Here is a 26,561-nt window from a genome sequence, read left to right as displayed (position 1 = left end):
TACTTTCATATTTGGCATTGTGCATCTTCTCTTTTTTTATCCTATCCTTCTCTCCCAACTGCCCATCCGTGGGAAGAGTTGCTGTCCCTTGATCCCAATCAAAAGTAAATTATATCTGTGGTATACAGGCAACTCTTGCATAGACTTGGATATACAATCGACTGATAAAGATGAGAAAGAAAATCATGGGAAGACGAGTTAAGTATGCACACTGACCAACAGTGGAAAAAAGCGATATCCGCGATTCATACCGGTACTCCCTCCGCAAGGCTCCAGTTAATTCAATTTAAGGTATTATAGGGTTCACTACTCAAAAACCCATCTTTTTTAAATCTACCCACAGATCGTGGATCAATGTGAAAGATGCCATGCCAGCCCTTGTAACCTGAGTCACATGTTCTTTTAGTGCCAGAGTCTCAACAACTTTTGGAGCCAATATTCCAAGATTATTTCCAATGTTCATAAAACTCAAAATGTCATGAACCATTTGTTGGCTGTTTTGGGGGGTTCCAGTATACACTCACAGAACCTGCTCACTCTAAAATAATAACTTTTATATCACTAATAGCAAAACTTAATATTTTACTTCTTTGGAAATCTTCTAAGGTGCCCTCCCTGTGGCTATGAGATGCTTTGTCATTTATTAAACTGGAGAAAATAATGTGCTCAGCTAAAGGCAATAAACAACAATTTGATATAACATGGGGCCCTTTTTTGTACTACTGCAAATCCTTGCAATCACTGCCTGGTTATGATACACAAAAAAAACGATTTGTTGTAATGAGTGACGTGTGTGTCTTTGTTTAAAAATATTGTGTACAATGGAAAACTGTTGATTGAAATGTTGTGCTTGTTATATCTCCTAAAAAAACAAATTAATTAAATTAATTGAGAATAAATGTGAATCAGTTGTTAAACTTCCGGCCCTAAACCAGCTCAAAGTGGAAAAAAGGACACTGGCGCGTTAGCGCCGCCTACAGAGTGAAGAGAATTTAATATGGTGCAACGTTGTATTTTACAGTTTTTCTCGAATGTCAGGACACATTTCAGGAAACTGCCCTCCATTTTCTCTAAACTCTAAACACAAAACACTTTTCTCAAGCTAGCTCCACAAAAACTCGCAGTCTCTTTACAAAACGAAACTCTCACTCCAAAACCCAAACTTTCACCACAAAACTGTTGCTCCTATGGCCAAAACCAAACTTTGACAACAAAATGGTCCTCACAGCTTGCAAAAATGTAAACACTATTGGATATCTATCACACACTTCAATAAAAATTGAAAACACAATGTTCAGGGTGTGATGTTCTCAGTACCCCATCATTTGTATAGTAATCACATCTGTATAGTAATCAATAGTAAGTCACAGATTATTTTTAGGGGAACCTCATTTATTGACAACCTGTACAAACATACTTTTTCCAAAACAAATTTCAAAAGAGAACAAAAGCATACATGGGGATACATGTCACAAATTCTTACAGTAAAGAGGTTCTATGGGGTCTGTGGGGGGGCCTGTGCAGGGGCCTGTGGGGGGGCCTGTGCGGGGGCCTGTGGGGGGGGCTGTGCGGGGGACTGTGCACGGGCCTGCGCATCACGTCGTCGGGTGGGGTCAGGCCACAGGACCTCGTCCACATCGCAGGCTATGTTTTCCCTCGCCAGGCAGCGGGGGAAGAAAGCTCTGGCATGCCGGACCCAGCCTGAGTAATCCCCCACATCATCACAGGCCAGGTCCATGGCCCTGAGGAGGTTCTCTCTACTATATGGTTGCCGGTCATACACCTTCCACCGCCATGATGAGAAGAACTCCTCTATGGGGTTGAGGAAAGGTGAGTAGGGTGGCAGACATACATTGAGGAATTGTTGGTGTATATTGAACCACTCTCTTATCTGGTTGGTGCGGTGAAAACTGACGTTGTCCCAGATGATGACATAGATGGGAGGAGGCTGTGCTGGAACCAGATTCTGCTGCTCACGGTCAATCAGGATGTCCCGTAGGTCTCCCAGGAATGTGAGGAGACGCTGGGTGTTGAAGGACCCAAGGAGAGCCTGCCTGTGGAGAAGCCCTTCTGAGGTCATGGCTGCACATAGGGTGATATTCCCCCCACGTTGGCCAGGAACGTCCACAATTGCTCTTTGGCCAATTATGTTACGGCCTCTCCTCCGTCTCTTGGTGAGGTTGAAGCCAGCCTCATCCAGGAAGATGTATTCATGTTGTCTCATCATGGCGTCCAACCCCAAGATTCTCTGTGGAAAGGAATAGAGTATGGGTAGTGTCACAGAAGGAGTACTACAGTACACTGTGGGCTACTGTGCAGTACAGTGAGCTTGTACACCCACTGTACTGTGAACAATCAACATTGTATACCCGTATGTATACTTACTTGCACATACTGGAAACGTAGCTGTTTGATTCTGTCCGAGTTACGCTCAAAGGGAACTCTATAAGCTTGCTTCATGCGTAGCTTCTGGCGACGGAGGACTCTGTCTATGGTGGCCAAACTGACTCTGTCAATACCTCCAAAATTTATGTTGTCAGCTATGACTCTCTCCTTTATTTCCCTGAGTCTGATGATGTTGTTTTCCCGGACCATGTCCACAATGAGGATCTCTTGCTGTGCTGTAAATAGGGGAGCCCTTCCACCATGATGTGGCAATCTTTCAACCCTATAGAAACAAATATGCTTTCACTCTTCAAAAAAAGACTTACAATCTACAATACAAACATCAATGGAAATGTCCAGTCTCCCAAAGCAAACGTAATGTGGTGAAACCAATTTAGATTGTGGGCTACAAACATTTAGACAAAGTAACTACAGTACATACCTGTTGTGTTGTCTGAATGCCCGAATTATGGTGGACACTGAGAACCTGCTGAGGTTGGGTTGGACTCTTAGTCCAGCTTCTCTCAGTGACATTCCATGGACAATGACATGGTCAATGACAGTAGCTCGCATTTCATCTGTGATGATTGTACGTGGTTGTCTTGCTCTTCCTCCTTGCACTCCTCCTCTCCCTCCTCGCCCTCCTTGGCCTGCTCCTCGCCCTCCTCTGACACGAACTCCGCCTCTGTACATTCTGTTGCCGTTTGGCACCTTCAGCAAACTGTGCATTCTAAACTGGCCTATATAGGTGTTGTCACATCATTGGCAGGTGTCTTCAATTTTGAGTCGTTGTGCATTCTCAAGCGGCCAATATGGATGGTGTCACATGTGTCTTCAATTTTGAGTCACAGTGTTTAAGCAATGACACCCGTGCTTTCATTGTGTTCAACTTTTGATGTCTGAGTCTACCATTTTGCATTGTGTGAGCAAAAGTGTGTTTTAGCAAGTGTGAAAGTGTTTAGCATAAGTGTGAATGTGTTTAGAGCAGTGCAAATGTGTTTAGAGTTCTGCAACATGTGTTTTGGCAAATGCAAATGTGTTCAGAGTTTTGTGAAATTGGAGATTGAGGTGAAATGTGTTTATAGTTAAGCCAACTAGAGGCCAGATTTATTAAAGTGTTTAGGCAACTGGTCATTGTGCTCAGAGATCTAGAAATTGTGCTTTAGCAATCGAGAAAAACTGTAATGCACTCCTCCTAGGGCGTTTCACTGATGGGATCAAATCTAGAGAAGTGGGACATCAAAAGTTATCTATAGATTTTTGATAACTTGCATTTTGGCCAAAACCCTTGAACATTTACGTTTTTTGAAAATGCTCCCATTTGCACATACAAACTTTGATTTGTGTCAAATTTGAATCAGTTGTTAAACTCTCGGCCCTAAACCAGCTCAATGTGGAAATACGGAAATTGGGGTGTTAACGCTCCCTATAGAGTGAAGACAACTTAATATGTCTTCACTCTAATATGCTTTATTTTTTATCGTGTTATTTTGTATCAAGATACTCTCTATTTTGTGTTAATGGCAAATTAACAAAATCTTGAAAATCGTCAGCTCAAACTTTAAAACGCTCCTGCTGGAGCTGCTACTACTACTACTACTACTACTACTACTACTACTACTACTACTACTACTACTACTACTATACTACAAATGTCGTGTTGTGAATGAAAGGGTAACCCCAGGAAATGACAATTTTACTTCTGTATCTGTCAGAGGAAATGCTGTGGTCGATTACATTCTGACACCACATGCAGACTTAAATACATGTGTGGAATTTAAAGTCCTCACTCCTTTGGCTTTAGTAGAACAAAACGGGCAACAGGTGATTGACCTGATAGATGATGAAAGCAGGCTCTCTGGCCACTCTGTATGCTTTGTGAATTCAAGGAAAATTTGCTGATTTTTGAAAGAGTGATATAATTAAGAGCTGCTTTTAGCTTTAGGATGCTTTGTGAATACGGGCACTGATCGTTTACATAAACTGATTCCAAAGCATGAAAGTTAAGGGTAGGTTTGTCACTAGAAATATTCTTAAAACAATTCTAAAGCCACAATCTATCTTAAAATAAGGCAATTTGCCACTTAAATATATAAAATGTCCGCCATGTTTTTCATTGGGAGGCCGGCTGCAGAGTCAGCAGTCATGTGAGCTGACGTCAGCCATTTGAAAAGGTAAAATGCTTACAGTATTGCTTGTGGTCAAACGTTGCTATTACACATTTTCCTGTGAGACTGGGTTGGTAATTGCCAAAGAATAATATTCATGTATTCTCTTAATTTCTACAAAAGAATATTAATTTTATTATTATTTTATCTTTTTAATCATATTTGATATCACTATATATATAATATTTGTAAGCCCTATAATTTAAATCTGCAATTGTTTTGCTGCAACTTTCAATCTGTGAAAAGTAAAACACTAGAAATGTCACTTTGGCAGAGTTTTTTAGGCAAACATTTAAACAACGTGATTATTTTGATCCTCATCTATTTTTACTTTGAACAGTTGGAAGCTAAATTTGAATTTGCAGCTACTTATGTGATAAATAGTGCAATTACAATACACATATTTTATCTAACTCTGTGTTCATGTTAAAATCAGAACTTTCCTCAATTTGGGTCACATCTAGATGACGAGTTATGTAGGCAAAAACGTCAAGCACTGTCAACCGGATATTTAATTCTTCACGTGAGATTGATGGGAATGTATTACAAAACACAGATTGCACTTGCTGCCAGGCTGCAGAGCTGATAACGTCAACTGAGACGACAAAGTGGCGGGCCTTATTGCCCCATATTACAGTGACTGATAAGCAGGGAGCTGACCCTGGTCAGGAGGAAAAAGAGGTGGATAGATGACATCACAAAGTGGCTCTGGAACTTGATCTAATTTACGTCATAGGAGTCATTTTAGTTATTTTTACCAAACAGAGACAGAAAGCTTCTAGTCAATAACTATTTACAAATGAATTGATAAAAAAATAAAAAAAATAACTAAAGATTGTTGCAGTTAATTGAATGGTTCTAGACATTAGAGGGGCGACAATCATTCACATTGTGAACTGGTGTCATTTTTCACTAATGACTGACTTTTGCGCACAACCTGCTAATAGTATGACCCAGTCACTAATTAAAATGAGGTTTCCGCTGAATTTAAACACTGCTGAAGGCAGAGAGTGCCTCAGAATAAAGAGAGCTATGAACAACTTAAAGCTGCAATATGTAAATTTTTTTGGCGTCATTTGGTCAAAAATCCATTAACATTTTTGAGCATATTGTAAATCCAAAGAATTCTGAGTGGACAGTGAATCTATTCTCTTTTTCCTGGCTCTGTAAAATGACATTTATAAATCCAGGAGTGTGACGCTCCGAGAATCTGAGTATCAGCCAAATAGATATCTTTCAACAAACATGTGTGCTCCATGAGCTGTTTTGGGCATTTCTATTGGCTGCTTGACTGAAGTCAGGTGCGTTCAAGGACCATCGGCAGTAAAGTGTAATGACGGACGTTCCAGCAAAAGTCTCCATAACAGCGTTAAACACAACAGATACAGAGCAAATCAAGCAGAAAAAGGGAGACCTGGGTGGAGAAGAAACGGTTTAAAGGCACAAACACACTGAGGAGGAACGGACAGCTTTGTGTCCTCATGGATCCCAGTGACAGCGGAGGGTCCACCCCACACACACTGGTGTCAGAGAAAGAGTGCAAACAGACGGGATGAATTGCGTGTAAACCAAAAGAAGCTTATTCAAGGTGAATTAATTTTATAGTCTGGATGCGAAGTGATGGTTATCAGTGCGGCAGGCCGCTTAGATCACAGACCCCTCTGTGTGCTCTCTGGCAGGGATGAGCCGACGGCAGCAGTCGCTGTTTAGGGCAGTAACTACAGTGATATGTGCATTCATGTCAGAGTCTTGCTGGTTTCCCTCCCCATGTCCTGGACCAGGTCTCCTCACATGATAGGACTGTTTAGGATTTATTTTAGCCGTTTTCTGGTCCTGCTCATGTTTTCATTCAGTGTGAGGATATTTTAGTTTGTAAAAAGCTGCTCACGCTGTTTTGTTTCTCGGTGTTACGGTCCAAATAGTATCAAAATAAACTGACTGACTATTAACTGTGAGGCTTGTGTGAGGAACAATAGATGTTAGAACTTCTACCATTTGACACTTTTGCAAAAAAAAATTACAGCTTTTTTTAGGGTAGTAAAAAAAAAATATTTTGCAAGTTAATAATAATAATTAATAATGTAATAAAATAATGTTCACCAGTAATGTGACTTATGCGTTGCTTATGTTTATGTCCGGACCTGGAGCAAAAGTCCACCCAGCCACCATTTTGTCTGGATACTATTTGGACCGTAACACTGTTCGATAAATTTGGCAGATATTCACAGATTCAGAATCTCCAGCATCAATAACTCTTTAAACGAAACGTCATCGACACAGAAATTACGCTTCTGCCACCAGTGTGAGGTACTCAACACATGATACATTTTTTATCAAACGCAGCAGAATAAACGTCTGTCTGTCAGTCGTTCTGTGTGGTGAGATTAAAATATGAAGCTCTCATCCTAGTTTCCCCATAAATATCTAAATATCACACAAACAGAACAAGATCTAATTTTAAAACAGAAAAACGCTGCATGTTTGGTTTTTGGTTTTTCTGTTTTCCCGATTCTGGTTTTAAATTAATAAAATGCTGCTACTCAGAACGGAGTGTTTTTGTGCCCCCCGCAGTTTTCCTAATGCCCCCCATTTAATACTGCCTGGCGCCGACTCTGGATAAACTTGTATATCACTTGTGATAAACAAGTCATGAGTAAATGTGCCATTGGCATGATGGGAGCTGGGATATCTGTGACAGTCGTGTCAACACACATGGACAGTAAATTGTTAGACATGTTTCTGTTGCAAGAATAACATAATAATTGTTCTGTTGTAATATTTTCCAATAGATAAAATATATTACTTTGTGCATTAATATTGTAGTTCAGTGTACTTGATGGTCAGGGGAATGCAGTGATTGGTCACGGGCAGTGTGCTGCACATAGCTCAAGAGCCACAGGTTGTGGAACCCTGCTCCAAACACTCTGTGCCCTGAGGATGACTTTGTGCCTGAAATGATTGTGCACAGAAGTAAATACATTCTTGAGAGCAATAAGGGACAATTTGTGGAAGGAGATGTTTCAACATCCATTTCCTTATTGCTGGCCTCATCCTGAGCTAAAATTGAAACAGCCTCAGCAAAAAAGCTTTGTGTTGCTTTCATTCAACCTAAAAGGATGCTGGAGTCGATAACAAACTTGTAGTTTCAACATTTGTGAGTACATTTTCAGGTATCCTGGAAAAAATATCTTCTATTTATTGATCTGTGAGGCCCACACTATGTCTTACTGTGTTGTAAAAAAAAAAAAGTTTGTTAATAGGTTTCTAGCATATTTCCATGATAGATTAAGCACCGAATTTTTGAGATTATTCAAAAAATATAAACTTTTAATGGAAATTATTAATTAGAGTTAAGTAGAAATCAGGAGTAATTTTGAATAACTGATGCTGATATTTTGGATAATGCTAAAATATACTTTACAAACTATGTTCAACATCCCTGTTGAGGGCCATCATTTAATTTTAAAATGTCCTGTTGATTCCTATAAATTCCAATGGAAAGTTTCTAACTTTAAAAATTCTTCGAATTTTGCAAGATTGAACTTGCCGCTTGCAAAATTGTTTTTGACTCCATAACAAACAATGAGGTTATGACTTGAACTTCAGTAAGGTTTTGTGCATTACATTGTGCAATTGGTAATACAATTAAATGTTCAAAGTTACCTTTCTGATATTTAAGAAGTATTTTTTTTTACTTTAATCTTGTGTTTCTTGAGGAAGACAGTGATTCCCCCACTTTCACTTCTGGCTTTTCACAATAAGAGCCCTGAATGTTTGCCATCCATCAAATCTTGTGTATAACTATTGTTGACATTTATGTTTGGGAAAAAATTCCAATGCTTCTAATTTGAATTGGAATTGACATCTATTCTTACTTCTTGGTAAGCTGTGGTATTTTGGTACTTCATTTTTTTGTCAATATACAATACAGTTCTTTGGAGTTTTTAGGTAATTTTAAGTAATTTCTTTGGATCTCTGGCTACAAAATTTTGGAGAAACGATTTTGTGTTGATGTGATAATCATAAGCAAAGCCTACATTGTCTACTACTTATAAGACAGTCCGTTATGTTCTGTTGGTTAGTTTGGTTGTTCTGTGTCTTTGTTTATTTTGAGTCTGGTCTATGTTTCAGGTGTTCCTGCTCGTGGCTCCACCCCCAGTGATGTCTGTGTGCTTGGGTGGTGATTGATTAGCTCCCTTGTGTTTTCACCCAGGTGTGGCCCATTCCCAATCAGACCTCCTCCACTATTTAGCTGAGTATTTGGACACAGTATGGCTGTGGGATCATTGTATGTTGTCTCTCCTCCTCGTGTCCTGCTGCGTTTTGTTCCCTGTACCTCCTGCCTCGTTGGATTTAAGTTACTTTTGTTTGGTAAATAAACATGGACTGGTTCCAAGAATGCTATTCCTGCATCCTGCCTCCATTTTTCCCTGCATTTGGGTCCACACCAACAGCTAACTGTGACAGAGTCAGTGATGTTTTTCTATTAAAACTTTTTTTTTTTTTCAGCTTGGCAGAAGCCAAAACCGCTGAGAAACTCAATCATGGACAGGGGATTAAAGAATAGAGGGATGAAGGAATAAAGAGATTAATAAAACTGGACACTCAAGAGTTGGTATCCAACTGAATAAAGGCGTTATGATAAGAATTAACTTAAAAAGAAAACATCCTCTGGAGATGTGGATGGAACACATAAAATAATCTACTGGGGCTTGCCCAATCCAGTGTGTTTTTATAAATAGATTTTGAGGCATTCATTGAAATATTGCAGCGTTACAGGAAAAAACAACTCCCAAAGTCTTCATTTCCCGTATTACCTCATTGGTCAAGGACAGGCTGTAAATTCAGCAAAGCACAGAAAAGGTTACAGATTGTGAATTAATGTCTGAATGTTGTTCCTCCCACACGTAAAATGTTAAAACAACACCATTAATGCTGAAACTGTTCAGAACTCTTCAATACTTCTATTTGTGAACTGTTTGTCACTCTGACAGTGTGTAGTTCAGTTCATTTTGAGGGTTGACTAAGTCGTAAGTGGGCTTGAATCCATCAGTGAGGATATGTTTAAACAGGACTGTGGGCTTTCTCCCATAACATGAAAAGGCCAAACTTTTAATCAATGCACGTGTGCTGTGTATATAAAAGGCTGTTAAAATATAGGGATTGTTTACTTCCTGTAGCAGCAGCATTTGCAATAAGGTATAATATTGAATTTACAATATAAAAACTTAATTTGTTTAGTGTCTTAGAGGTGAAGTTACAAAGAATATTGATTGAATTTTGACACCTAGGAGCATCACATGTGCCAATAATCTGTATTCATGTGACAAACAATTACATATAACTAACTGCACCATATTTTGTTTGTTGCAATCTGAACCTTCCATGTATCTGGATAATATGTTGTTTTTAAGTTAAAGGGTGATGTGGAATCCCAAAACCAAACAATTGTTTTTCTTCAATAAGTGATTTGCTAATATTTATGAACAAGTAGCGCCAGGATGCATCAAGCCGACGGTGATGTGATGCTTTATAATGATGACATGTTCTGATGTGTTATGCTTGACTGTAGACTGGTAACGTTATTGTTGAAGACAGTGGAAACCCTTTTGTTGAAATATTGCCCCCAAAATGCAATCCAGATGTTCTGGACATGAAACCACCAGTTGCATCTTGGAGCCATTCAGATATCAGGGTGAAGGACAAGTTACTTGCCAGGTTGACCATGTACAGTAGATGAGTTTTAACGTGATTGTGCAGGATTATAAGATAAATGTCGCCACCATGTGGATTTTTATTCACACTTCTGCTGTTTGAACCCTGCTCATGTTCTTTTTTCCAAGCACCACGCTTGCTACGTGTAACCCTCAGTGTAATCCAGATAGATTGTCAAAGTATTGCCTAAATTACAGGGGCAGAAGCTTTTATCCAAATCGACATACAACATGAGCAGTTAGGGTTTTGCCCAACGTCCCACAGTGATGGCACAGGTTGGTTTAGAACCAGTGACCCCTGATTACAAGTCTGCTTCCTTAACCGTTACTCCACCACTGCCCAACAGACAATAAAACTAAAATGTATCTAATCTGACAAGTGCAATGCTATATGTGACAAGAAAGATTATGTATATTATAGCATTATTAGTCAATACAAGTGTATTTAATCATTAACCTGATTCTAATTACCAAATTCAATTTCATACCATAGCTTTCTTTAAAGATCTTAATTTGTGACCATTTGGGGAAAACCAAACCTTTTGTTTGGGAAAACATTAAAGAACCAAACATTTCCGCTGGAATGACTTGACCTCACAGAAACCTGGCTTCCACTTCAGTTTCTTCTCTCTTTAACACAAGAGGAGGGTTAAATTTTATGGGCTGATTTAATAAAGATTCAGTAATTGGGATTAATGGCAATTGAACTTTAGTAATTGAGAATGCAATCTTAATTGACTTTCAGGGGAGAATAGTAATTGCAATGTAATTGTAAATGGAAAAACTCTCTGTCATAATTGAGTCGTAATTGAAGATGGTTAATTGAAGACATAATTGTAATTTAAAAATGTAATTGACCCCAACCCTGATATCCATTAATCAGAATCAGAAATGTTTTTAATGGCCATGTACAGTTTTAAGGACAGTACAAGGAATTCGTCTTGGTAGTTGGTGCACAAAACAAACAACCAAAAAATAAATAAAAAAAACAAAGAACAGCCCAGCAACAATAAAAATAATAATGATAAATATAAAGGATGAGGGATAAATAAAGGATAGATAGAGAATAAAGGATAAATAGGATATATATATATATATATATATATATATATATATATATATATATATATATGTGAGAACTGGAACATTTGGGGTCTTAACAACACATGCTTCACTGTCTGCTGACGTTACAGAGCACCCAGCTCCTCAGGAGAGACCGAGCACCTGCTTTCCTCCAGCTGAGTGAGCAGCCAGGAAGAAACCTGCAAACACACATGAGCTCAACAACGTGTGTGTACGTTTTAAAGCCGCTTTCACAGCCAGAGCCCAGTGACACAGAAGGAACAGCAGCCAGTGTGGGCATGGCCATCTGTCAGGCTAGCCACGAGTGCTCCTCCTTTAAACTCTGCAGGAGAAACAAAGGACAGAGACTATTTTGAGACACTTTGTGTTCAGTTCACTGCAAAACAAACAAGCACGCAGACACAAACTGTTAGTGTCTGAATAAGGACTTGTGAGAGGTATACGAAGTTAAGGTTTTTGGTTGATAACACAGTGTGTCAGCAATCAGAGATCTGAGGACCAATGAGGACATCTGTACGAGTCCTCACCTCAGATATTATTCAAACACGCTCACACAGCAGGCGGCTGACCATCTGACTCCCACGCAGAGCTGGACAGACACGGAAACATAACATCTGATGGGAATACACATAAAATACAAACACAGGAATCAAGATGAAATACAGACATACAAGGCCTGTACTACAAAGACGGATTTCCTCTTATCGTACGAATAATAATGCTAACGCTTCCTTTAGGACAAATTTTACAGAACTGTGAGGTTGATTATCAGAGCTACGCAGATGACTCACAACTATATCTATCACTGAACCCAGATGACTAAGGTCCCATTGAGGTGTTGTGTGACTGCTTAGAAAAAGTCAACTGCTGGATGAGTGAAAACTTCCTTCAACTAAACCATGACAAGATGGAGGTGATTGTCTTTGGTAACAAGGAAAAGAGGACTGCTGTCAGCAATTATCTTGAGTCTCGATCTTTAAAAGCTAAAGACCAAGTCAAAAACCTTGGTGTTCTGATCGACTCAGATCTGACATTCAGCAGTCAGATCAAATCTATCACAAAAACAGCTTCAACCACCTAAAGAACATCTCCAGAGTGAAAGGTTTAATGGCTCAGAAAGATCAGGAGAAACTGGTCCATGCTTTTATCTCCAGCAGACTGGACTATTGTAATGGTCTTCTGACAGGAATCCCCCAAAAGAGCATCAAACAGCTACAGCTGGTTCAGAACGCTGCAGCTCAGGTCTTAACCAGAACAAAGAGGTCAGAACACATTACTCCAGTTTTAAAGTCTTTACACTGGCTCCCAGTCAGCCTCAGAATAGACTTTAAAGTTCTGCTGCTGGTGTATAAATCTGTGAATGGGTTTGGTCCAGAATACATCAGTGACATGTTAGTCAGGTATGAACCCAGCAGGTCTCTCAGATCTATGGACACAGGTCAGATAGTGGAGCCCAGAGTTCACAGTAAACATGGTGATGCTGCTTTTAGTTGTTATGCTGCAAAGAAATGTAACAAACTGTCAGCAGAGCTGAAGTCAGCATCTAATGTGAACATTTTTAAATCAAAGTTAAAGGCACTTTTTTTCTCTACTGCGTATGATTGAGAGAGAGATTTATGGTCATGTTGTTGATGTAATGTTTTTGTTGATGATTTTAAATGTTTTTATTACTGATTTTATATGTTTTTTGCTGCTGATTTTAATGTTCTTATTGATTTTAAGCTGTTGAATGTTTTCTGTTGCACTTTTTAATCATGTAAAGCACATTGAGTTGCCTTGTGTATGAAATCCACTATACAAATACATTTGCCTTGCCTTGCCTAACATCCAGGATTAATTCTGTGTGCTGTACTACGTTGCTGGCTAACTTCTTCACAGGGTGAATCACCATGGTTACTTAGGCTAAACAGCTAACCTGGTCGAGATCAGGTTAAGATGTGGATATTATCTTAGTATAAAAACCCCACCTGACATTAGTCAAAAAATAAAGCCTGCATGTGTTGGGAGCTTTCTGACCAATTAATGAATTTATTCATGTATTCATATACACTGTGGCGACACAGAGAGCCTCATTCCTGTAAGATAATACAGGCTGTATAAAATACAAATACTGTCCATTTTAGGATGTAGGCTGAGCTGTTTGAATGTAGCATTAGAGCCACAGACATGAGGCAGATACGTCAAAAGAAACACGTCTGTGTTTCAGTAAATTAAAACTGACCAGAGTGTCAATTAACTAATGTTGTGTAATCTCACAATAACAGTCATCATTTATCTGCCAGCATTCCTTCCTTCCTGCTTTTGCTGCAAAAACAATGCGGTTTTTGTTCTGAATGATGAATTTCTTTTCTTCATATTTTTAAAGAATTGTTCCTCATGGTAGCGTAAGTTGCTCTGAAAGGTTTCCCTGTGTTGCTATCTCTGTTCGTTTTATGTGAGGGCGCAAGCATTCAGTCTAAAATCACCTGGCTTAAAGCTGATATCCGGAGTTTCTGAGAGGACGTCTCGATGTCCTGCCCTGAACAGCTCCACTTCCTCCCCCTGCCTCTGCAATCTACCAGAAGCCACGCCTCTACTTTTTTGCATGCACATCGCAGAACATAACAAGGTTGCATCGGGTCGCATTGATATAGGTCTATGGGCCAGGTAAGAGCCAAAATCATTTTCACCTGTTTGCTGTTGTGACACTGCAAAGTTCCGCATTCTCTTTGATTGACAGACTCAAAAACAGGAAGTCGAAGCCTATTGGCTTGGCAATCACGGCGCTCGTTTCCATTTGTATAGCGGTCTGTAGAATGAAGGTGGGACTTATATACATTAACGTATATGAATGACCATCTGCAGTAGACCATAGTAAAAGACTAGTTAGGTATTTTTATGAATTTCAAAAGAATCATACATAAACATAGATTTCTCAGAAACTCCGGATATCAGCTTTAAGTAAACATGTTTATAACCTGCATCATAGTACCTGTACTCTGTGACAGAGAATGTTTGGTTAAGTGAAGCCCGCTAACAGAGATATATACTGGATGGACTTATCCAGCTTCGTAGTACAGGCCCACAAAGAAGAAATACAAATAAAGAATATACGTGAACAAAAAATAGACAAAGTTAAATAAAAACACAAACACTAAAGAACTGAAATAGACGCAAAAATACACACACGTGCATGCCACAAGCATGTACAGGGGTGCGAGAGATGGTGACTTTACTGGTAGACTAAAAACTAGAAACTTGAGGAACTCCTTAAACAACTGATGGTTCAGTGTGTAAGTTTAGCAGCGGTATTGGTTTAAGATGACTGACAAAGTGAAGTGAGCATCCTGTGTGTGAGCATGTCTCATTTGTTATAGCTGCTAGTTAAGCACACACAGTGTGCTACTGAGGGGGAAAGTGTGTCAGGCTTCTATTTGTTTCTTTTGTTTTGAGCAAAGTACATCAGTGAGATGTATCATTTTACTGTTAGTGAGTTGCTGTGTTTTTTCTGTTTCTAAAGCCAATGACACATACTATTATTTCACTAAAACTAAGCAATGTACCGGTACATTGATGTTCACATAATTTTGGACTATCACAGTATACATACAACAATAATTACAATAGTGAGGAAGCCAATGCATCCTTACCTATAATTAAAATAATTTTAATTGTGATTTTTGTCAGCCTCTCATCTAAACATATCAGTACTTGTTTATAATATTTGTATACACACACATTAAAAATAATATGCATAAATATAACTTTTTTCACATTGCTGTGATAAATATTTGGATAGTCAAAGTGAATAAAAGCACAAATTAATTCAGGAACATGGTAACTATATATTAAATGTTATTTTTTTACTTAAAGGTGAGGAATTATGTAAAATCGACTTTTTCAAGATTTATATCATGTTACTATGTCATTCCCTCATTAAACACATGCCTGGAGTGTTGCCTTGGTTCATTCATGTATCTTTGAGTAATCTTTAAAAACTCACGTCATCCTTTTTAGGTGTAAATACGCCTGAGTCCTCCTAGGAACGCCCTCACCTCCTAGAGATGCCTCAGACCTTTCGTCACCACCCACCGCTCCACAGCAGAGCCCCTCCCCCTCCTATGTTCTCTTCCTTACTTCAGCCCACAGAACCCGCCTCTGCAGATTTAGCTATTCATTTACTTATTTTAAATACTTTTGTAAAAAACCCATGACTTATGTTGTCTCTACTCATTAATGTATGCATTAAAATAAAAAAAAAATGTAATTAAAATTAAAATGTAAATAAAACTTGTACCTCTCCCCCGCTTCCAGCTTCGTCAAATCAGCTGTAGTCACAGCAAACAACTGAGCGATAACTGCGGCAACATTTACATGGAGACGCTCTGAAACCAAACGCCCAAGTGGCGTGTTGTTTCCACTTTTAATTTTGCGTTTACACAAGCGTGTTGGGGTGGAGTTTTGCGTGCACATGACAATGCTAAAGTGTGTGAAACTCACTTATTTATTCATGTAATGTGCACGCTGGGTGGCTAGGTGGCAACGTAGAACCTTTCTTCTTCTCTACTTCCTGTAATTCCCAGCGCAAAATGCAACATGGCGAACACAGCGAAACACAAGGGGAACGTGCACTGGGAGTCATGTCAGTCCAAATATGCGGACATATGGGCCGACTTCATCCAGCAGTATCCCGCTGAAGAAACTGGAGAGAAGTATCCCCACAAGAAAGACGCTATAACTAAAGTACAGATATCGTCCAAACTGAAAGGCGTCCATATTAAATATAGGCAGGCCGTGGACGGTCAGCGGCGAAGTGGCCATGGAAGAGTAATCTCTCTATTTTTCAACCTGTGCAATGAGATATGGGGTGCCTCTCCTGCTACCACAACTATAAAGAAGGCTGAGAGGAATACCGGTGTCAGACTGGATGCCATTGTTGAGGCCCAAAATAGAATCAGCCACAATTATATGTTCTTATGAAACATTGGACCTCTCAGCCACAAGCAAACCCTGCCTTGCACGTACCTGGTCCTGCACATGCATTCACAACACAGCCCATGGTCTTTACACAACCTGCACATTCACATACATCACAGCCGATGGTTCCCAGACACCTACACTCTGCACAGCCCATGTCCTCCTCAAACACACCACCACCACCACCCATGTCCCCATGGTCAAACACACCACCACCACCACCCATGTCCCCATGGTCAAACACACCACCACCACCACCCATGTCCCCATGGTCAAACACACCACCACCCATGTCGTACTCACACTCAGCACAGCCCATGTCCTCACAGTCACACACACCACCACATATGTCCTACGCATACACATCACAGCCAAAGAGCCATGTTGTCTCTAACAGCCAACTGCTGGAGGAGTTCTCTGAAGAGGAAGGCACTGAACTTCAGTCATTGTAGACCAAGTTTAAATGTATCTAAGTTTGTTTACATTTAGTTATGGTACATGTTTTATGTAGTGTACCTGCCTGTTATGAGCACTTTAGTTCACAACTTCTCAACCACTTGTGGGTCAAGTTTACAGTCCAGAAGAAGCATTAAAAGAATGTGTTAATGGTTTGTGTTATGATAATAAAACAAAGTAAGAATAAAGGTTTGCACATCTCAAAACATCACGTCTACACAGCCTCTGCCCAAATAGGTAGTTTGTAAATTACTTTTAAACTTCAATTTTCACATTAACCTCTACAGCCTGATAACCATGCAATAACTATGTCATAATTCTAACTAGTTCCTCGCTCAGAAAACAGTGTGTTATATCCATCTATATCTCTTAATTTAGAGTAGTCATTCGCAGAAGTGCATCTTTACGACATGCATGTATTTTTGAGCTGTCACACCTTTAGATCAGCTTATTCAGACAGAAAATAGAAATGTAGAAATTATTATATTCGGACAATGAGCTGCAATTTTAACAGCAATCTTAATTCAACATTAATCTATTTTTTTAAATGGTATCACAAATCAAAATAGATGTCCCATTCCAATAAATAACAAAATAAAGACTGCTCAGAAACTGAGGCTCAAAACACTTTGGTTCTATCAATAGTTTTCACATGCATGTATTTTTGGCCTCCGTCATCTTTAAATCAACTTTTTCACACAGAAAAATGTAAAAGAGTACCACCATCATCACCAATCAGCTTCCAGCCCAAAAAGGGTGAAAGAGTAACTCACAGGGCTCTTTCTTACAAGTATGCAAAAGACAATATTTTCAAATAAGATAAGGACAGTATGTTGTGGATTGATTTGTTCACATTTTAATTTGAAACTTTTACCAGACTCTTTCTGTTGGGACAAACAGAATTATTTATGAATGAGAAGATGAATGGTAACAAAGAGAACTTCAGCCACTGTCCATAAAGCAACGGACTGGGTACTTGGTGAGGGTTCTCTTCACTCGCTTTCCAGCTCCTTCATTACAGTTGCGACTACCACTTCCACCCTCCGGATCTCTTTGCACCACATATACATATATTGCACCTCATACATTCACAAAACACACACATTCACTAGTGTAATTATTGTATTTTACATCGACAGATCATCTGAAGAAACTTATATATAGATAGATAGACAGACAGACAGACAGACAGATAAATAGATACTTCAGCTGGTTCTTAATTCTTGCAATTCTGACGGAGCTCTTTGATGGTTGCATCTCGGTCAATGAGCGCCTGCTTCAGCTTTGTGACCAGAGCATTGACCTCAGAATCTGATTTCTGGGGATGGACCTCCTGCTCTTGGATCTTCTGGTCTTTGTTTTGTTCACAGAGACATAGCAGCATATTCTGTATGTGGTGGTTCTGCTGACACTGCCAGACGTTAAAAAAAGGAAAGGCTGTGAGTGAGTGAGTGAGTGAGTGAGTGAGTGAGTGAGTGAGTGAGTGAGTGAGTGAGTGAGTGAGTGAGTGAGTGAGTGAGTGAGTGAGTGAGTGAGTGAGTGAGTGAGTGAGAGTGTTTCCTACCAGCAGAGTTTGCACCAGCTCGTCGTCATGCTGAGATTTGTCCAGCAGTGAGCTGATCTGCTCTTTCAGAGCTTTCACCTCTGTAGTCAGAGATGTGTTCCTGGCTTTGGAGGCTTCCAGCTTCTTCTTCATGCCTTCTTGTTCTTTGAAGAGCATCTCATTGTTCTCCAATAATCGCTAAGAACAGACAGAAGGGAGTAAAATTGTCATCATCACCTTAACAGAGCAAATTGTCACCAGGGCCAACACCCACCTGCATCTCAGACCTCTTCTTTTTCTCAATAGTGTGCAGGTGGCTATGGTTTTTATCCTGAGGAGATGTGTTTCTGACTTCCAGCTGCTGCTCCAGATCCTTGACCTGTAAGTCAAAACCAGGTTTAATCAGTCTGCTTTGGTTCCCATGTGTTCCCACACATGAGGACTCGGATGATTTACCAACCCTTTGCTGCAGAGCCAGAGTCTGCTGAAAATGTGTTCTGAAGCTTCCAGGGCACTTCAACAGCTGATGAATGTTAACGTCTTTTCCGAACTCACTTGCCAGAACCTGCAGCATCCATAGTTAAAGGCATGTGTGTTAAAACCTAGGACATAATGAGGTACTCTGCAGTGTGTGGTTCCTCTGGAGCAGTCACACAAATACCTTCTTACCTTATGAGCCACCTTCAGCTCCTGCTTGCATGACTGAATTTGGTTACGATACTCGGCTACTTTCAGATTAGCAGCAACCAGTTTATCCTTCAGGCTTTTGCCTGTGTGAGTGTCCTGTTTGGAGAGCAGAGAGTATGAGGTTCAGTTGGGAACATGAGAGGATCAGATTGTGGACTTTTTATTCAAACCAACCTGAGAATCCTCAGTTGTGTGCGAGCGGGAGTTTGTTTTCTGTCCAGAAACAACCTGCAACAGCACAAAGGAAGCACCGTGATGTCACAGGTATCACAACTCTATGTGCATGTGATGTACGACCTATGGCTGTGATGGCAACTTGTGCAGATACAAGTCCAGATGTAAAGATATTGTGAATATTCTGCGCAAATGTTCAGTAAAGCTAAAGATCTTTGTCTGAATTCATGAATTTGTCGTAATGTTTTATCATTTTACATGAGCTAGAATGCTGCACTGTATATAAAAGCGGAAGAAAATGGATGAATGGATGGAGTAATAATAAAGTTCTTTATGTGCAAAGATTTTCTTCCCCCTCTTTTCATGTTCAGCAAGGCCATTCTCATCCCCCCCTTGTGCCCCCTTGTTATGACATCATGTACAGATGTGTGCCCAGTTGTTGTGGAAAGGTGCAGAATACGGAACCTCTCGCTCCAGCTCTCTGACTCTGTCGCTGTGCCGTTTGGACTTGATCTTCTCCTGTTCAAAGGCTGCTTGAAGCTGCTGGTTATTCTTGGAGAGCTCAACAATCTTTGTGGCAGCTGTTGCTCTGAACAGACCTGGGCAGCCTGGAAATGTAAATTTTTTTAAACTACATGTGCGCAAAAACACTTAAAGAGTAACTAAACCCCAGGTTTTGGCTCACGTGCAACTAAGGGGGAGAGGCTCCTTGAGTGGTTAAGACACGCTCAGTCTTTACTATAAAATCTCCAAAGAACAATTTCTCTCTATGCCAACTACCTACTCAATATTCACTATATATCTCTATTCTCAATCCTCTCAATCCAACCTATCAGTATCTAAAAAGCTGCATAATCTGTTTTTGAATATGCAAAAAATATATATTTAAGTGTAAATGGGAGCATTTCCATCTTTTACATTATTACCTGTCAGACAATTTGCTTTTCCACCCTGAATAATTATAGGGTGTGACATTTGTTGTTAGGGCTTGATGCTTGATTCAGTTGTCCAACAAGTAGAAAAGTTGTCGTACCTGCTCCTGCCAGTTGTAGCTCTTCGTTATTCTTCTTCTTCAGTTGTTGGATCTCAAAGTCCTTCTCAGAGAGAAGCTTGAAAAGCCGACCGTTATTATCCTGGATGGATGGATGGAGTAATAATAAAGTTATTTATGTGCAAAGATTTTCTTCCCCCTCTTTTCATGTTCAGCAAGGCCATTCTCATCCCGCCCTTGTGCCCCCTTGTTATGACATCATGAACAGATATGTGCCCAGTTGTTGTGGAAAGGTGCAGATGTTGTGAAGATGCAGAGAAAATTTGCAGAATACAGAACCTCTCGCTCCAGCTCTCTGACTCTGTCGCTGAGCAGTTTGGACTTGATCTTCTCCTGTTCAAAGGCTGCTTGAAGCTGCTGGTTCTCCTTGGAGAGCGCAACAATGTTTGTGGCATCTGTTGCTCCAAACAGACCTGGGCAGCCTGGAAATGTAATTTTTTTTAACTACATGTGCGCAAAAAAAAACCAAACACTTAAAGAGTAACTAAACCCCAGGTTTTGGCTGACGTGCAACTAAGGGGGTGAGGCTCCTTGAGTGGTTAAGACACACTCAGTCTTTACGATAAAATCTCCAAAGAACAATCTCTCTCTATGCCAACTACCTACTCAATATTCACTATATATCTATATTCTCAATCCTCTCAATCCAACCTACTCGCCACAGCTTGCAGAGTCCACTAGTGCTAGTTTTTATAGGAGAAGTGGGGCCAATAAATGTGGTTCGTGACAAAAGAAGCCACAAAAGCATCACAAACCACCATTCTCAGCCAGTAGTAAAATTCAATTTATATATATATATATATATATATATATATATATATATATATATATATATATATATATATATATATACAGTCACACATTTTTAAAACAAAGGGATCCAAATTTTAACATTTCAACTGAAATGTCAAGAGTTGGACAAGAATGACTCAACAAAACTATCTCATACCCAAATACACTTGTATTCAGCAGAAAGAAATTGGTTTTGGGGTTTATTATTGTCCAAATTAAATCAAATCAAATGTATTCTTTATGCAGTAATGGGAGATTATTAATAGCTGCTCTCTAAAATGCTGTAACACCATCAGGACAAAAAGTCAAGCTACAAAAAAGAGCTTATTTTCTTCTGCTCCATCCACCTCATATGGAGGGGGGAACTCACTCCTCCATATCAGTCACTGTCCTGTTGTCACTGAAATTGCTGCCCAATATTTTGATATGTTTCACGCATGTGACCAAAACACCAGAGCAAATTCTGGACATGCAAAATATGTGACAATAAAAACCTTTCATATCTAATAAGGTCACTTAGCTTTAGCCTGAAAATAACCAAGGGGATTACTGTGTATTCTGATGAGATTTGTCATTAAACTTTATGTTTGTCCATTATGCAGAGCAGTTTTTCATTTATTTACTTCAAGGCAAAAACTTTTCAGTATCTAAAAAGCTGCATAATCTGTTTTTGAAAATGCAAAAAATATATATTTAAGTGTAAATGGGAGCATTTCCATCTTTTACATTATTACATGTCAGACAATTTGCTTTTCCACCCTGAATAATTATAGGGTGTGACATTTGTTGTTCGGGCTTGATGCTTGATTCAGTTGTCCAACAAGTAGAAAAGTTGTCGTACCTGCTCCTGCCAGTTGTAGCTCTTCGTTATTCTTCTTCAGTTGTTGGATCTCAAAGTCCTTCTCAGAGAGAAGCTTGAAAAGCCGACCGTTATTATCCTGCAGCTCCCTCAGCTGATCATACAGGGAATCCATGTCCTCGTCTGAAAGCCTTCTCTGCTGCTTCTGAAACACCTCAAGCTTCTGCTTTTGCTCCATTATTTGTTCTATGGACTCCATGCTAACCTTCAACCTGGAAGCAGATGCAACTTTTAATGCATTCATTTATCATGGTTATGGAATACATTTAAAACATGTAACAAAGCCTGGGTGTAAGCAAGGGATCAGAAAGAACGGACAAAATTAAGAGTACATATAGGTCTACAGTTTTAACAGCTTTACAGTGATTACTAGAGAGATATTGAAGGAATATGGTTTTATGAATATGTAATTTAAGATGAACTGTGATTAGATTAATAACTTGACTCCAATCAACCTAACAGTCATGTTTTTGGATTGTGGGAACCTGGAGGGTCTGGAGAAAACCCACACAAGCACGGTGAGAACATGCAAATTCCACACAAAAAGGACTCAAGTGTCCACCCCGGAACCCAGGACCTTCTTGCTGTGAGGTAGACGTGGGCCCCAAATTGTAAGCAAAATTAGGCAATTCTGACTGAATAGTATATGTTAAAATGGCCAAAACTTAAATAGACCTTTTATGACAAATAGTTCCAAAGCGCTTTACAATGTCAGCTCATTCATACAGGATTATCACCGAATATGTAAATAAATTTAAAATATTATAAAACCTTTTTCTATTTTATTTAAATGTTTTACTTTATTCAGGAATTAGCTGAATAAGTAACTATATTTACAAAATGATAAAATAAGTAGTATTCACTAATTTGATTCAGGAATATCACTGAATTAGTCATTAATGTTTACAATATTACAAAAACAAAGCTCACTTTGGTCACAAACGTTGCTCACTGAGGACATCTGCTGGTCAATCTTTACGGGGTGTTTAAGGATATAATAAACCTACTGTATGTTCGTGGATTCTGACTCAGACAGTCCTTGGTACAGTCACTCCTGTACAGCGATGTTAAGTTCCGCATCGATGCTTTGAAGTCTGCCTAGTATGTGACGCATGCATTGAGGATCGAATTGTGACGTATGCAGTGACGTAGTAAGACTCGCCTACCGGCCACGCCCTTCATCTTTTAGTTTAAGGGCGGGTTGCAAACATAACTTAAAGAGGTGCATACTGTCACCTACTGTACCGGAGTATGTAGCTTGAGCTTATGTCACTATTAAAAATTAATAATTAAAAAATAATAATAATTAAAAACTAAATCCTATGATATATCTCTATATCTTTCAAGTATTCGATCACAGCTTTCTGTGTTTTCTTGATTTCCTCTCCTGTTGTTCAAAGTAATCCCTCAAAGCTCCATTTCCTCTCTTATCTTTTGATTTAGCCTTATCCTCTATATTTTGTGCAATGAAACATTACGTGTTCAACGTTTTCTATGACTTTACATTCCACACATTTATCTGTTTCCCTTTTACCTAACAAAAACATTGTTTTATTCAACCCAACCATGTATGGTCAAACCTCATTTTACTTTAAATTCTCTCTTCTCTTCTAATTTCCTATTTACACCATGTGCATTTATAGATTTCTGTAAATTGTAGTACTTCCTTTCACTTTTATTCCTGTCCCATTTGATCTGTGATTCCGTTATTTCTTTTTTTGATCAATGCCTTAATTTCACCTTTACCCAAAGGTAAATCTATCAAATCTCTGATTTTGGTATAATTTTTAGCTATTTTATCTATTTTTTTCATTTTCTTTTACCCCTACATGTGCAGGTACCCAACATGCTCTCACATCTATAAGAAGTCTACGCAGTCTAAACAAACTCTGGTGAATTTCTAACATTAAATCTTCTCTATCAGATTTCATTATTTGGATACTATAAAGAGCTGCTAAGGAATCAACACAACAAACTGTTCTTTATAAAAGCCATCATTTCTGCCATATAAATTGATGTGTGTAATATTTTCCCAATTTGTATATTTACTGATGGTATACATATTCCTAAACCTATCCCATCCATAGGTCGAGAGGGATATTAACGTGGCAGTAGCTATCCGTACAGTTGCGGTATCAATATACCAACATTCTATTCATACGCAGCATCCCTCATTGGCCAATTTAGATCACGTGACTATAAACCTAACACCTAAAATTGTTGAGATATTGGGTTATAACCTAACCCTAAGACGCTACGTACTGTACGTGTACTTTGGTAACCGTACGGCAACCGTACAAATAGACACTTTCTTAATATTACACAATTAATATCATTTTTATGGCGTTCATATGTATATAGGTAGCTTATACATTATAATTATAACTTGTATATGGATAGCATATAATATTACTGTAATATGTACATTGTTTAGGTACAAAAAAAACAACAAAAAACGATGATGTGATTTTGCTCTGAATGTCAAAGTGAAATTTTGTGATTGCAACCATGTCGGAAATGAACTGAATAAATAAATAAATAAATGTATGTATATGTGTATATCTGTATGTATGTGTGCATATATATATAATGATGTATTAAAATCTTTGTTTTTGACTCATTTTAAAAAGTAACTTATGTGACATTGCTTTTATTTTATATGTTTTTGTATGTTCAAAAATAAATATATCAAATCAAAAGTGTCTGTTGTGTACTTATAACAAAAATGTATACTTTCACTGCCCATACTCCACTATAAAAAAAAATATATATTTCTATTCTCCATAATGCCAACATTTTTCATTGAAATAATGCTGCTTATGAGCATAGGCAAAATAAGACATGCATTACATACTTCTTTATTTTGCTGACCGCTAATTTCACATACTTTTTTAGCAAAAAACTACACTTCAAAATTGATGTCAACTGATATACTGTATTTGCCTGTTATACATTGTCCTGTAGAAGATGACATGGTAGAGCAAAAGAAGCCTTAAGAAGCTTTGCACTGGATTGAACTAATTTGATGAAAGGCTTCAAGGCTTCATGAAGCTTCATCTGCCCATCACCACTCCTGTGGATTCTATCCAGCTTTGATCTTATCCTGCGTTCCCATTACACTTGTCAACATTGAGCTGTTCTGCAAAGCTGCATTTCATTACTAAATGTGTAACTTAAAAGAACATTATTATTATTATTAGACATGTACAGGTCTATAAAATATTTCATCTATTGTACAATAAAACACAAAGGTCTACAGAAACCTACAGCGCCGCCATCTTGGAACGGTGCTGGTGGAGGCAGCGGTGGCATGGACATCTACGACAGATTGGCACATATGTGTTTTTGCTTGGGGAACATACAGGAGACACAATTTGGCATTGACAATCACCATTCAAACCTAGTGAAACTAGTAGTGTCTGTGTTCCTCAGAATGAGACTGCACCACATCACAAACACCAGAGTGGCAGCACAAGGAAGAAACTCTGCTAAACACTTCTCTTTCACAAGTATTTGTTCAATAATAGGCTTGTAAATACTCTTGTAGATAGTTTTGTGTGAAGATTGTTTATACTCTTGTTCCTTGAATATTTAAGTTATTTGGCTAAAATAATAATAATAATAATGATCATGATGATGATAGTGATATAATAGTGATAGTAATAATAATAATAGTAATGATTGTTATAATAATATTTGATAGGGACAGCGCATATTCATGAACATCGGTAATACAGTGTAAATATGACAGATTATAGCAAAAAAGCTAATTTCCATCTGTTGTCCCTACTAATAATAGTAATAGCAATAACAAAATCATTTAAGAATCTACTAACTATAAAACAATAATATAAACAATAATATGAATTATAAACAATATTAATTAAGGTAATATAAGAATTCAATATAATATAGCAATAACAATAATACAACGAGAATACCAGTAAAGCTATAATATAAAATATTAATAAAAAATAATATAATATAATTATTTGAATAGCAATAACAATAATACAGTAATAGTACAATTATACAATAATAATTGTCAAATGCAATGTACAGCTTATCTATCATGTCTGACGTTTGTTACAAACAAACCCCGTGACAATTGCTAGAGAATTGAGCGATTTATGACAACTTTAATTGTGTGAGCACGTCATTCCTCTATAGATGTAATGCAATGTAGGAGCAAGTGGCACCGTTCCAAGATGGCCGCCCTGTCGGCACATCACTCTAGTTGATACGTGATAAGGTCACATGGGTAGAAAAACCTCTATTGGTCATTCACAATTTCTCTGATTGGCTCCTGTAAATATCCCGCCCCTAGCTCTAGATTAGCTTTGCTAGCTAATAGCAACTCAACGGGACAATCAACAGGTTAGTGTTTGAAACATCCTTTTTACTGGGTTTTTCACACTTAATCAAGATTATGAATCTCAAGCACTCCTTCTGTATCTTTCATTTTTCTATTTCTACTCAAACACATTGTATTTGATGTTTAGCGCTCGGTAATAGGCGCACATTAACAAGGATTAATGCTGGAACATGTATGATTAGCGTGAACGAGAAACGTTATCCGGATGTGTGGACTCCTACTTTTACGTATCCTTGGCAGCTCGGTTGATGCCACGCTTTCATTTTAAATGTGGCGGCTTGATTGATTCCTGAAGTGACGACGTGGGAGGCGCAGCAC

The 26,561-nt window shown here is 38.6% G+C and overlaps 3 protein-coding genes across 14 annotated transcripts in view; 1 reads left to right on the top strand and 2 right to left on the bottom strand.

The window, feature by feature from the left end:
- Positions 1-1,371: 1,371 nt before the first annotated feature.
- LOC114466184 (uncharacterized) lies at positions 1,372-3,564 on the bottom strand. The gene is made up of 3 exons (XM_028451749.1): positions 2,828-3,564; positions 2,386-2,668; positions 1,372-2,248 (listed from the first exon to the last, which is right to left on the bottom strand). Exons 1-3 carry the CDS (start codon positions 3,112-3,114, stop codon positions 1,496-1,498), a joined length of 1,323 nt encoding a protein of 440 aa, XP_028307550.1. The 5' UTR covers positions 3,115-3,564; the 3' UTR covers positions 1,372-1,495.
- Positions 3,565-11,647: 8,083 nt separating this feature from the next.
- LOC114466181 (coiled-coil domain-containing protein 13-like) lies at positions 11,648-26,538 on the bottom strand. Of its 5 annotated transcripts, XM_028451745.1 has the most exons (12): positions 22,876-23,000; positions 21,851-22,080; positions 20,497-20,639; positions 20,200-20,299; positions 19,632-19,774; positions 19,167-19,220; positions 18,975-19,088; positions 18,766-18,870; positions 18,580-18,684; positions 18,327-18,503; positions 11,878-11,964; positions 11,648-11,672 (listed from the first exon to the last, which is right to left on the bottom strand). In XM_028451745.1, the coding sequence occupies exons 2-11, from the start codon at positions 22,065-22,067 to the stop codon at positions 11,890-11,892; spliced, it is 1,233 nt and encodes a 410-aa protein (XP_028307546.1). In that variant the 5' UTR covers positions 22,068-22,080; positions 22,876-23,000; the 3' UTR covers positions 11,648-11,672; positions 11,878-11,889. The 5 variants fall into 5 exon arrangements, with proteins under 5 accessions (XP_028307546.1, XP_028307545.1, XP_028307547.1 ...); XM_028451744.1 differs by lacking the exons at positions 11,648-11,672; positions 11,878-11,964; positions 22,876-23,000 and adding exons at positions 17,763-18,173; positions 26,465-26,538; XM_028451743.1 differs by lacking the exons at positions 11,648-11,672; positions 11,878-11,964 and adding an exon at positions 17,765-18,173 and having other exon boundaries at positions 22,799-22,922.
- ankrd26 (ankyrin repeat domain containing 26) overlaps positions 26,120-26,561 on the top strand; it is a 45,287-nt gene continuing 44,845 nt past the window's right edge. For all 8 annotated transcript variants that reach the window (XR_003674393.1, XM_028451722.1, XM_028451723.1 and 5 more), the window contains exon 1: positions 26,120-26,245. The gene's annotated coding sequence lies outside the window, so the exon portion shown is untranslated. The remainder of the gene's footprint in view (positions 26,246-26,561) is intronic.

The sequence above is a fragment of the Gouania willdenowi genome, chromosome 6 (genome assembly GCF_900634775.1).
Source record: "Gouania willdenowi chromosome 6, fGouWil2.1, whole genome shotgun sequence".
Classification (NCBI taxonomy): domain Eukaryota; kingdom Metazoa; phylum Chordata; class Actinopteri; order Blenniiformes; family Gobiesocidae; genus Gouania; species Gouania willdenowi.
This window is presented reverse-complemented; position numbering and strand designations above follow the sequence as displayed.

Excerpts from the sequence above, each read along its gene's own strand:
- LOC114466184 (XM_028451749.1), bottom strand. The coding sequence starts at position 3,114 with ATGCACAGTTTGCTGAAGGTGCCAAACGGCAACAGAATGTACAGAGGC. Across the intron at positions 2,669-2,827 it reads GCATTCAGACAACACAACAG|GGTTGAAAGATTGCCACATC; the intron begins GTATGTACTGTA and ends TTGTTTCTATAG. Across the intron at positions 2,249-2,385 it reads TACGTTTCCAGTATGTGCAA|AGAATCTTGGGGTTGGACGC; the intron begins GTAAGTATACAT and ends TCCTTTCCACAG.
- LOC114466181 (XM_028451744.1), bottom strand. The coding sequence starts at position 22,067 with ATGGAGTCCATAGAACAAATAATGGAGCAAAAGCAGAAGCTTGAGGTG. Across the intron at positions 19,775-20,199 it reads GCTACAACTGGCAGGAGCAG|GCTGCCCAGGTCTGTTCAGA; the intron begins GTACGACAACTT and ends TTACATTTCCAG. Across the intron at positions 18,871-18,974 it reads AGCTGAAGGTGGCTCATAAG|GTTCTGGCAAGTGAGTTCGG; the intron begins GTAAGAAGGTAT and ends TGGATGCTGCAG.